Below are 12,297 nucleotides of genomic sequence, written 5' to 3'. Positions count from 1 at the left end.
TGAAGCTGAAGCCCTTTTAAAAGGCTTAAGCGCTGACCGGACACCAAAATTCTTTCATGGCCCAGGAATCCCTATAAAAGAAAAGACTTAAAAAAAAAATACCACCTCATATTCCACATAGAATTACAGATACTATTCTATATTTTTTACTACTGCAATATCAATCCCGTATTTTGCATATTGCTATAATATAGTCCACCCTTTTTCCAATTTAGATATAGCTCATCGTATGTGCCTGCTTATGAGTTGATATGGAGTAGTTGTCTAATATGGACTCTTTCTCCTTTTTCTTTTTGAGACAAATGGAAGCTGACATGGTTCTCCTAGCGAAATTCTAACAAAAGAGCGCTCTTCCTCCTCCCCACCGCCTCTCCTCTATAATGCAAGTTCTTATTTCCAAAGATGGCCTCCCAAACCATTAGAATTTAGCGAGAATGAGGCTTTCCTATCCAAATGCTCCCTAACAGCTTTCTCATCCATAGCAAAACCTCTCTCCCTCAAAAGTTCTCATTCTCACCAAGCTCCCAACGCCCCACCACCTGCAATACCTATCAACCAAATCGGTTAAGGTTGTCACGATTGGTAAATATCTCATGATGTGGTATATAGTCATCGACCTGGTCTTGATCTTGGTCAAGGTACCTAAACTTGGTATTGCCGACGTGTTCTACGTTAGAGTTAGCTGAAATACCATCCTAGCCAAACTGAGCAATAGGGAAAAGCCATGTGTTTCCTACTTAAGTCCATTATTTTAAAGATAGTGAATGTCTATGAAGGACGTAGCCACGACCTCGGCACAATCGGAACGATTGTTACCATGTGCCTGACTAGGCAGCTGCTATATAAGAGGACACCGACCCTCTCTATGTAAGAGGAGAAATGAAGGACCATTAGGTATATTCTTTTCTCCATTCTCTCTCCTAATATTTTGACTCCCTCTTAAACCATTTACTATTTTTCTAAAAAATCCAACTAATTTAAGTATTGGAGGGTCTCCTGCAAGAAAACTTTCTTTCCTATTTTGAGATTTACTTGAGGTTATTATGCCCGAGCTCAAGTTTATTTGCCACAAAACGCTTCCACCAACTCTAGAGCTCAAATCGATACACTTACTGATCTTAGCTCCAAGTACAGTTCGATTCTAGCGGCAACATCCCACATCTCCAATAATGAAGAACTCGACAGAATCCTCCAATTTCCCCTCTTTGCACAAGCCTTGAATCAGAACTGCATAGATAAAGGCATTTGGCACGATCGTCGTCAAACTTTGCTGCTTTGCAGAACCCCTCCCCAACCGTTGCATAAGTCACAACATCAGGCACTGTTCACCTCTCGCGCGTTAACCCAAATAGCTTCATTGCTTCTTGAACCCATCCATTTTTGCAGAGCCCATCAAGCATGGCAACTGCATTGGGGATGAGCCCCGTCTCCTTTTATTTTCTCGAAAGTTTCATCAGCATCTTCAGGTGGGGACTCAGGCACCGTGGAGTTAGGTCTAGATGATTGTTTTGATTGCTTCCGAGGAGTTTCCTCCACCTTTCTGTATCCTAGTATAAATATATTAAAAAAAATAAAATACAACAAATTTTGAAATGCTCTAAACAAACGAAGCCAAAATAGTATTATTTTGAACCAAAAGATAAAAGCGCCGGCACTCCGATCCACATTCCGGGAAAGCTCAAAACTAGTCATGGTCCGGTGTTTGTCCCCCGTGAACGCAAGAAGTGGGACGATATGGGATGGGTCCATGACCTGGCCAAGTGCTTTGTAATTTTTTTTCCCCGAAACCAAGATTTCAATTGTCAGTGTTATAAGCGTTACAATGGCGATTAGAACGTTTTTGGTACTCATGTTAATGTTAGACGTGTAATAAGGATGGGAAAAAGATTGCTTTCATGGTGACGTGAGTACTCTTTCTTCTTCTTTTTTTTTTTCTTTTTATCTCTTTTTTTTAAAATAGTAATTTACACCCTGCCAAATTAGAAAGTAAAAAGAACAAAAAAAAAAAAAAAGTCTACTGCGGATGTCCAAAAAATCTTCTCGGAGTTCCGGACGACAAGGAAGTCGATCCAGTCTGTTGTCCTATTCGTCTTTTTGAACACATATGCTGCCTAAATATCGCTCATCTTCTGAGTCAGTCTACGCATATATCGGATGAGAGGATGACCATAATTATATCTATCTACTTTCTAGATCCAATCGATCACTAAAAATAATTTCTCTTGAGATATATTTGCTCGGCACTAAATATCTATCTCGTATAAGATAAATTATTATAAGCTGCTCGAAGCTCTACCGGAACCGGCCCTGCCGCATCTATCGCTGTCGCTACGTTGCATTGAGCCGCGTGTTCAGCGATAGACAGTCGACGTCAGCGTCCCCTCCCTTCCGCCATCCCGTTGCCAGCCGCTATCGGTTCCGTTGGTTTTTCATCTCAAACCAAGAGAATCTCCGAGAGTCGACCGGGCCCCAGAACCAGAAGCCAGCAGGCACGATACCCGCACATAGAGTGAAGTAACAAGTCACCGGTCTGGTTAGAGACTCTATATAATTTTAGGATAGACGCAGTGGCGTTTTGGACTTTTGGCTCGATTACGCGTTACCATATCAGCTCTGGGGGAAGGAAGGGAGAAGGCTCGAGCGGATGCGAAGGAATTCGCTCTCATGGGAGGATGTGGGAATTCTGAATCTGGTAGGGGATTTGAATTTTTCTCTCTCAAAAAAAATTTATGCATACTTTCCAGCTTTACTTTCCTATGGCTTCTATTTCCTTTTTTTTCTAGCGTCATTTTGCCCTTTGTTTCCAAATCAGGAGAGTAATTGGAGGCTGCGGTCGGCCCTTTCGAATCGTAACGAGCCTTGAAGGTTCTATTGTCAGGAAGATTTGGAATAAATTTAGTAACTGGACAGCTAATAGTTTCCATTCCGCTTCACAGGCATCACCTTTCGGCCTTGATATGTCCTGATCGCTCCTCTTTGCATCCGCATATTCGCGTAGGGGAGCAGTAGGGAAAAGTAGTGTTCTCTCCGATTCTGTTTCGCCAGTGGTGATCCTTTGAAAGGTAAGCTGTAGAAAGCCTCCTCCCTCTTGCTTTGCAGCATGCAGCTCTTGCGCTCCAGGTTTGATTTTGTTCACTTTTTTTTTGTGTGTGTGTGTGTGTGTGTGTGTGTGTGTTTGTGTGTGGAATTGCATTTACATTAGAAACTTTCGTTCTGGTTTTCTATATTATCCTTTAAGAATTTTACAGTATTCTCTTCTTGATTTGGGAATCGAACCCCTTTTTCATCATTCTTCAAGATCATTATTCATCAGAGCGTTTTGTTCGCTAATGATTTTGGAAGGACTAAATATCTGATGTTGGCGTACTTTTGTCCTCTTCCTGCTTTCTTTTGCATACTTTTCTGCGGTCTTATTCGCACCTTTTGCCCATTATTTTATTTCATCATGATCCGGATGGCCCGTTGAATATTATACGACAACGGAGATGAGATTTCAGGTTTAATAATAATAATAATAATAATAATTCTAAGCCCAGCCCTCGGTTTTCCCTTGGACTTTGCTTCCGTCGCGTCACGTGTGGGTCTTGCTCGCGTCCACGCTTCTCGGGAGAGGAAGGCAGATCTCCTAGCGCCTACCCATCATGGGCTGGAAGTAGAGAACGAGGCCCAATACGCAGCCTGATAACATTGTGGCCACAACGCCAATTTAGCCCCCGTCAGTTTTTTTGGGTACATGGACGGCCATTGGGCTCTCCGCTGGGACAAATCACCTACCCAAATCGAAACCCAGGTTCCTCGGGGGTTGCATTTTCTTGGCTGGCTCGCGTAGAAAATCGGCAATTTGGTGTTCAGCTGGCCCACGATTCCTTCCGGAGTCGTAATCCTCCGGGGAATCGAACCGTATTCCTTGCTAAATTAGAATATACAGTTACAACCGCCTTTTTCCCAGGATTCATCGAATCCATGAGTCCTCTCCTCGCGCGACGGATCCCTATTCCCTGTGCCTACCTACCGCTTCACCACGCGCTCCTTGATAAAAGGACTCGTTAGTGGGAATGCGCGGTCCCAGCTCTTCCTTCCCAGTATTGTTAGTTCCGAAATAAAAACAAAAAAATCTTCCCCACCCCGGAATCTTATCCACGAGATCCCTGATAATATATCAGCGCATATCAACAGAGCGATTTGATCTGATCTCGAGTTAGTTCTTAATTTCTTCAGGGAGGTAAGTTTGGACATAAACTTGTTCTATCCTCCTTCAAAGTCGCTTGGTATTTTTTTCGGTGTTATGCATCTTCGTCTTGCGTCGTTTATTTCTTGCCTTGATATCTTGATTTCAGGATATTTTTTCCCCTTTTGGAAGGAGGTGGTCAGCTTTTTCTCATATGTTAATTCTTTGTTCGTCTTGATTTGGTTTTCCGTAAAATTAAAAACTTTGGACTGCGTATGATCTGTGATTCTTTGCCATGCACCAGTTCATAGGCTACCTTTACTTTGCTGCAATCTCATTAAGTTTCCATTACTTCGATTACCAGCTTGCTACGATAGGTTTTTTCTTGTAAAAATAGGTTCGGCAGTTCAACCCCTCTGCTTTAGGCCAGCAATTTAAATAACGATTTGCGGTGTAGCCTTTCATCAAAGAAAATTAGTTGTTTTCGTTTTATGGATTTAATGGCAATCAAAATATAGAGTTTCTTTGAAAATCTCTTGACGTAATTCAGTCTTACCGACGGCTATAAAGTTTTTATTCCTTGAGTTACATCCTTCTGCTGGGTATATATGGATCCGTGTTCATTGATTTCAGAACTTTTGCTTGTGATTTAATGCAGGCATAAGTAGCATAGTTTCCTCATGAAATTAGCCTTGTTACAGTTTTATGAATGCACAGTTCTATCCCTTAACAATTCGGAAATTACTGAAATAATGCCTTTGTCAACAATCAATTTATTATTGATATTCCGTATATCAGAAGTTTTCTTTGCGTTAACATATGCATGTACCAGCCTATTAGAAGATGATACAAACTGATGCTTCATACTTAAGAATGTAGCAAATACACTTTTCACATTTGGAAACCATTAACTGTTAGCCTAATGACTCATTACAATTTCTAGAATTTTAGAATCCTCACTGACAAAACTGTTAAGACATCAAATAGTTGTTTGGTTTTTTTTAATTGGAAAAGGAAGCAGCCAGCAGCGACACGCCAATTTTATTTAAAGGAATCAGATATTTACAAACAGAGAGAAGAACAGAAGAATGTACAGGGGAAGACTAGATTCCTCAACTGTTGCTGGTGTCTCGGCTGTTTTTCCTGTACATAAACAGTCCCAGCCACAGAATGTGTAGATTACCTGGATAAATGGATCGGTTTCTTCGAAGAAGAATTTTCTCATTCCTTTCTCTCCATATCTCCTTACAAACAGCTGCAAGAAGCTGATTGCCTGCTCTTCCACCCAATCTTTGTCGATGTCTGACTTTCCATTGTGTCCATAATTCATGAAGGTTCGCTGGCCACCCCCTTAAAGTCAACTGGGTTATGGTGGACCAAATGCTTTTAGAGAATGGACACCTCATGAACAAGTGATTAACCGACTCAGTGCTATTACCGCATAAAGAACATCCGATATTACCAGTCCAACCGTTCTCTGCTAAAATTTTGCCTGTGTGGAGTTTATTCCTTAGTGCAAGCCACAGAAAAACTCTAATTTTCTCGGACACCAAATAGTTGTTGTTTCTGTTTTATTTACTCGAGTGTTTTGCACTTTTTGTAGTTTATTGATAAATCATGCTATGCTAATCTTGTTTGTTTTTTGTTATGCGACCACTGTGGTTTTAATGCAATTTCCATGTAGGCTCACTTGGTTCTTTACTACGTTGACATAATGGATGCTGAAATTGTAGGTGAAATAGTGAGAAAAACCACTCTAGGTAATATCTGAACTGCCAAAACCATGAGGGACGCAGCTGAAGATAAGTACACAAAAGATGGGACGACAGATATTCGTGGAAACCCTGCTGTGAAGAAGGATACTGGGAATTGGAGGGCGTGCCCCTACATTCTTGGTATATCTTAAGTCCTTGTGCCATGTATTATAAAGATAACTTATTTTATGTTCCTTTTCTCTTTCACATCATCATCTAAATACCATTGTTTTTTTATCACTTTGCAGCAAATGAATGCTGTGAAAGATTGGCATATTATGGGATGAGCACCAATCTGGTAAACTACATGAAGGACCGTCTCCACCAAAACAATACTACAGCAGCAAATAATGTCACTAACTGGTCAGGCACATGCTATATCATGCCTTTGCTTGGGGCTTTTTTGGCCGATGCCTACCTTGGACGATATTGGACGATTGCCAGTTTCATGATAGTTTATATCAGTGTAAGAAAGTTGAAGAACCCTCCAATCTATTCTTCACTTGAACCCTCAAACATAAAAACTGATCTTCTACCTTGATTGCAGGGTTTGACATTATTGACTATGACATCATCTGTCAAAGGGCTGAAACCTTCTTGCGATAATGGTGTCTGCGATCCAACAAATGCTCAGACTGCGGTGGTCTTTATAGCACTCTATCTCATTGCATTAGGTACTGGAGGAATCAAGCCCTGTGTCTCCTCCTTTGGGGCTGACCAATTTGATGAATCAGATGAATCTGAGAAGAAAAGAAAGAGCTCCTTTTTCAATTGGTTCTACTTCTCAATCAACATTGGGGCCCTGGTTGCTTCCTCAGTGCTGGTCTGGATACAAAACAATGTAGGATGGGGCTGGGGCTTTGGAATCCCAGCAGTGGTAATGGCTATTGCGGTTGTGAGCTTCTTCTTGGGCACAGCATTATACAGACACCAGAAACCTGGAGGAAGCCCCCTTACACGCATTGCCCAGGTTGTTGTGGCATCTTTTAGGAAATATGGAGTGAACCTACCCCATGACAAATCTTCACTGTATGAGATTTCAGAGAAGGAATCTGTGATACAAGGTAGCCGTAAGCTTGAGCACACGGACCAGTTTAAGTAAGTTTACTGAAACAAGCCTATTTATTGTGGATTTCTTACATCCTATGTAGGTTAGCCACATTTACAAGTGCTGCATCCATCCTTTTGACTTAGGATCCCTCCTATCTCCTTGGGTTTGGCTTTGTGAATTCTTCTTGGCAGTCCTTCCAATTAAGGGTTGCGTCCTCTATCAAGGCAATTATCAAATAATTTCTTATGAGTAAAATTCTTTTTTCTTTCCAGGCTTCTAGATTTTCCAATCTATCTCCATTTACTTATTACACATAAATATTTCCTTCTTTTCTGGGGTAGTTGGAAAGCTGGTTCGCATTAGACTCTTTAACATACATTTTTGATGACTTTTTGAATGACAAAAGCACAGTCATTACTTAATTTCTTGGTTATGATGAGATTGGTCATAATTGCATTTCTATTTAAGGCATAGATTGGGCTTATTTGGGGTAGTGTCGCATTTGGTCTTTTGAGTTTGATGACTCTTGTATTTTATGTGAGACTAGGTTAATAAAATCATTTTCTGCATCGATCATCATCAAATTCACACATGGAAGATTTATTGTTTCATTGTTTGGACACACTTCAGTTTGATAATTTGAAAAAGGAAAAAGAAAAAGAAACTCAGTAAGATATAATTTGCATTTTCCTATAGAAAGAAACAATATTTCTGAATTGTTGACTCCTTACCTAGTCAAAATTCAGAGAGCAAAGAGTATGCACAATAATACAACTGATGCATGTACCTTTTTTTCATGCCAGGATTTTTTTCCCTGGAAGTTTTAGAAGAATGTAATTTTCTAGCAGAAAAACCAGTTTAGGATGGAAATATATTGAGTGGAATGGCAAAAAACAAATCAAATTCAAACATGGAAGATTTATTGTTTCATTGTTTGGACACACTTCAGTTTGATAATTTGAAAAAGGAAAAGAAAAAGAAACTCAGTAAGATATAATTTGCATTTTCCTATAGAAAAAACAATATTTCTGAATTGTTGACTCCTTACCTAGTCAAAATTCAGAGAGCAAGGAGTATGCACAATAATACAACTGATGCAGGTACCTTTTTTTCATGCCAGGATTTTTTTCCCTGGAAGTTTTAGAAGAATGTAATTTTCTAGCAGAAAAACCAGTTTAGGATGGAAATATATTGAGTGGAATGGCAAAAAACAAATCAAATTCAAACATGGAAGATTTATTGTTTCATTGTTTGGACACACTTCAGTTTGATAATTTGAAAAAGGAAAAAGAAAAAGAAAGTCAGTAAGATATAATTTGCAGTTTCCTATAGAAAGAAACAATATTTCTGAATTGTTGACTCCTTACCTAGTCAAAATTCAGAGTGGTGCCTCCTTTCAGGCTGATGTTCTAGAGTGGACAGGCCTACCCAGTGTGAAAGATTTTTCTGAGGACAACGAAGATTTGGATGATTCAAGGTGGTTGGGTACCAGAGTCTGGCCATTAGAAAGTGATGATAGAAGAACAAGTGAGGTGACGATTGGGAAAGGCAGGCCAGACTCATGTGCTTGTGCCTCTCCAGGATCTATAGCCTGCATTAGGTCTCATGTAAGTTCTGCAAGACTTCAACTCCAGTCTGACTTGGGTCAAGCTTTCTTCAGTTGGGAATTTGATGGAATGGGTGAAGACGTTTCCAAGTTGTGGACACATGGGGAGCAGATGTCGATTGACCCTCTTGAAAGACTGAATCCTGAGTCATATTGCATGACTTTCTGGAAACTCGCCGAGAAATGTTTCACGTCCAAGAGCAGACAAGATTTGGTGAGGTATTACTTCAATGTCTTTATTCCAAGACGGATGAGCTACCAGAGCAGCTTGCCATCTGCAGAGGTCAACTCTGAGGAAGATGACGATGATGGCAATAACAATGATGCCAACAAAAATGCTGATGACAATGATGACAAGAAGGGCAAAGCTCTTCAGGCCTCACCCTCCAGGTCTTCTCGAAGGTATTGATAGCATATGAAACTTCTTAGATGCGCTCTATGCTCCTGACCTGAATATCATGCCAAAGTCTTGTTTTAAGTTATAGAGTGCAATTTCTATCAACTATATTATGAGCAATCACACTTTTAAAATGTGATATGTTGCATTCTTAAAGTGAAACATGTTGGGCCATAGGTGGGATAAGTGCCTGATTTATGTATGATTAATAGTGGCTTGCATGTATTCTAGTTAAAACTTGAGACGGCAAGCGTTTCTTAAAATTAGAAAGATATACTGCATTTCATTATGATTTTTCAGATTACAAGAAGAGATAGTATTGTCTTTAGAAGTTCTAACCCAGTCAAGGAGTATTATGCTTCTCACATGTTATTTCTTGGCGTTCTCTTTCAGGTCTAAAAATTCAAAGAAGAAACGTTGAAGGCATATTGTCCGCCATATGGGCATGCTGTAGTGGTGCTTCAGCATGTAGGCTACTCTGAAATCAGACATTCTTTGTGTTTCTTGGCTTGGCGATTAAGAGATTCCAGATGGGTCCAATTTTGCTCATTTTTGAAGGTTCATAACCGGTAAGGTTCAAACAAAGAGCTACTTAGGTAGATGATCCTCAACAGTTAAAACAGATTGGGAAAAACTGATGGGAACCTTGTTGAGTCGGTAACTGTCTGGGGATATTTTTAATAATTTGATTTTTTCAAATGCACAGCATAACTGTAAAAAGAGGTATCACACACTGTGTTTCACAATTTTGGATATTTGGCGTCACAATTGGTTTTTGCTGGAGTAATATCATTTTGGCCCCTTCATAGCAACTTTAGAAATGCCAGATTTTACAGTTACTTTCTGAGATTTTCTTGAAGTTCCACATGTCTGCATCATTCATGCAGTCCTGTAGCACTATATCTCTATTTTAATTCGCCTAACCAAACTAGTTGTACATGTTCTTAGCATCTTGCTTCATGTTTAATTTTCTCCATTTTTTTAAGCCCTAACGGTGTGCAGTGTGCATCGACTTCTGGATTTCTACTTTTAATTCACCTTACACAGATTGTTGGATAATGTTAGTCATGCTTCTACCAGCATCCCTTCGCCATAAATTCTAACTAATCCCTTCGCCATGAATTGGGGTGGAATGATTGGTGCGACGTGCTAAATGTCCATGATTTAACATTTCTTTAATTTTGTTGCTGCATGGTATTGTTGGATGGATGGATAATTTGTTGGTCTGCATTGTCCATCGTTTGTTCTTTGTGGGCTTGTTTGACTAATTTTAATCTTGGTTGGGTTGGGCTCTTGTTTGGTTCGTTTCCTGCATGAGGTGCTTCAATCTTGGTTCCAGAAATCGAGAACCAGATAGAGTTGGTTAAGGATTTTGGTTCTGGGTTAGCCTTTATTCTGAACCCATCCGAGCAGCGTGCACCCCCTGTACAGGATGGTTCATACTGCACAAAGCTAGGCAAGCAGCAAAGGCCTGGCCGACTGAATTAGGGTGTTTTGGGAAAGGGTGTGATGATGCTTCGACGTAAAGCCACGATCATAGGATCAAATCACAAGGATTGAGCGGCAAAGAAAAGATGGCACCTTTTTATCTCGCGAGCAGCTTCTACTTTCTCGTGCTCCCTTTGCCAGGGAATATATGTAGTTCGCTGGACAACACCACCGCTTCTCCATCACAGAGAAGCAATAAATGCAGGGCTTCCCCACTTGGAATAACCTTTAAACACTAGGAGCGATGATTTCCATGCAATCCAATCCCCACTTTATCGTAAAATTCTCATACCATGGGCCCCTTCGTGAACTCCAAGGCATGCCCTGAATAATAATGCAGTCCCTCCGGCCATTTGCGGTGCCAAAGCCGAAGATTTCCTTGGCAAACCGTGAATCCCCGAGGAGGTTTAGCCGAGGAATTGTCCTTTTGCTCGGGCTTCTTCCATGCTTTGTCCCCTTCTCACAGCCAGCCGAACGACGCATTCCTTCATCGGGATTCCCCTGTAATGGGATCTGTACTGTATAGATTAAATAATTGTTTATTGTTACTTTTGGGCATTTGCGGCAAGAATGCTGTCAGGATGTGGGGACCTTTTTTAAGTCGGGCATCATTACTCGATCCAGCGTTTCATTAGAGTTGCTAATCCAAGAGCGGAGTTGCTTTGTGAGCGGGGGCGAGCCTTCGTCTCGGTCGAATTTGCTCGAGGGAAAGAAAGAAGGGGCGCCCGCCCCACCGGGATTTGAGTCTCTCACGAATCGCATGGTATGCCGTTTTAGCATTCCGTTTCCTGTTTATGCATCTAAGCTGTGTCCTACCATTACCTGCATTTCTCCGGCTTTGGCTTTTCTCGGCCAAATTGCCGATATAAAGCCCCGTAAAAGTGCTGCAATGGGGACCCCCATCGACCCATCACCCATATGACAAATACCCAGATTCTCCTATCAAAAGCTTTGCAATACGTCCCAACGAGGAGCCCACCTGCATAGCCGAGACGAATAGCCAGCCGATTCTTCACAAGTTAAGTCGTGTCTATGCCCTGCCGAGCATCACAATGTCTCTTTGTTCGCCTCCAGTTACGAACAAAGGAAAGAATCTTCATTGGAAGATCGAAATTAAACTCGATTCTAATGTATCCATTAATGGATGGGTTCGATGCCTGGGCTGCCATGTTTTGCAGGCGAGGGAGGGAAGACGAGACAAGTGGCGTGGGTCAGTTGGGGGAATAGTGAACGCGCCGATCGCTCGGGTTTGGCCCTTGGTCTCACAAAGCTCCAGACTTGCTGAATGGATGCCTATGCCCTATGGTAGAGAATTGCACGAGATTGGAGGGAGAAGAAGGGGTTCCTGGATATGTTCGCCCCCGGTCTCTGGCTTTATGTTTCCTCGGGATGATGGGGAACGATCATGGATCAAGGAAAGGCTGGCTCTCACGCACCCTGCTTCTTTTAGCTATGTCTATCGCTTGGAGGCGAGTAATGTGGGGCTCGATGGATCTGTGAACTCGCTGCAACTCGTACATTATGGGGAAGAATCTACTCTTGTGGACTGGTCATTTGAACTTGATCCCGTACAAGGGGCGCAAGAGGAAACCATCATCGATTACCTGGCCTTTCTCTACAAGTCTTGCATTTACAGGATTGAGGGGGCCATCGATCGTGCCAGCAAGAAAGAGCAAGAGCCATGGACATAAGTCTCAAATGTAGACATTATACCCTGCACTACACTGCATCCAACCTGTGACAGCGCATGCAGCCAATCACAGTCACTCATTTCTGTAAACTTTATTTATCAAGCACTTATCTCGGTGCACCTCTACAGAAATGAACATGCAG

General features: G+C 41.4%; 2 protein-coding genes and 1 pseudogene across 2 annotated transcripts; all 3 read left to right on the top strand.

Moving 5' to 3' along the window:
* Positions 1–4,081: 4,081 nt before the first annotated feature.
* LOC103704060 (protein NRT1/ PTR FAMILY 8.1) lies at positions 4,082–7,005 on the top strand. Its single transcript, XM_089925145.1, is given in 6 exon segments — positions 4,082–4,222; positions 5,902–6,063; positions 6,171–6,388; positions 6,470–6,927; positions 6,929–6,970; positions 6,972–7,005. Coding segments are annotated over 5 exon segments (849 nt in total). The 5' UTR covers positions 4,082–4,222; positions 5,902–5,951; the 3' UTR covers positions 6,991–7,005.
* Positions 7,006–7,458: 453 nt separating this feature from the next.
* Positions 7,459–9,788, top strand: LOC120103897 (inactive DNA gyrase subunit B3-like). The gene is made up of 2 exons (XM_089925146.1): positions 7,459–8,981; positions 9,370–9,788. Exons 1-2 carry the CDS (start codon positions 8,650–8,652, stop codon positions 9,395–9,397), a joined length of 360 nt encoding a protein of 119 aa, XP_089781272.1. The 5' UTR covers positions 7,459–8,649; the 3' UTR covers positions 9,398–9,788.
* Positions 9,789–11,516: 1,728 nt separating this feature from the next.
* Positions 11,517–12,279, top strand: LOC103704179 (uncharacterized; annotated as a pseudogene).
* The last annotated feature ends 18 nt before the right edge of the window (positions 12,280–12,297 follow it).

Source organism: Phoenix dactylifera, chromosome 8 (assembly GCF_051530095.1).
Source record: "Phoenix dactylifera cultivar Ajwa chromosome 8, Ajwa_hap1_PhDact_Kaust_v1.1, whole genome shotgun sequence".
NCBI lineage: Eukaryota > Viridiplantae > Streptophyta > Magnoliopsida > Arecales > Arecaceae > Phoenix > Phoenix dactylifera.
Note: the sequence above shows the minus strand (reverse complement) of the source record. Positions and strands in the feature narration are given on the sequence as shown.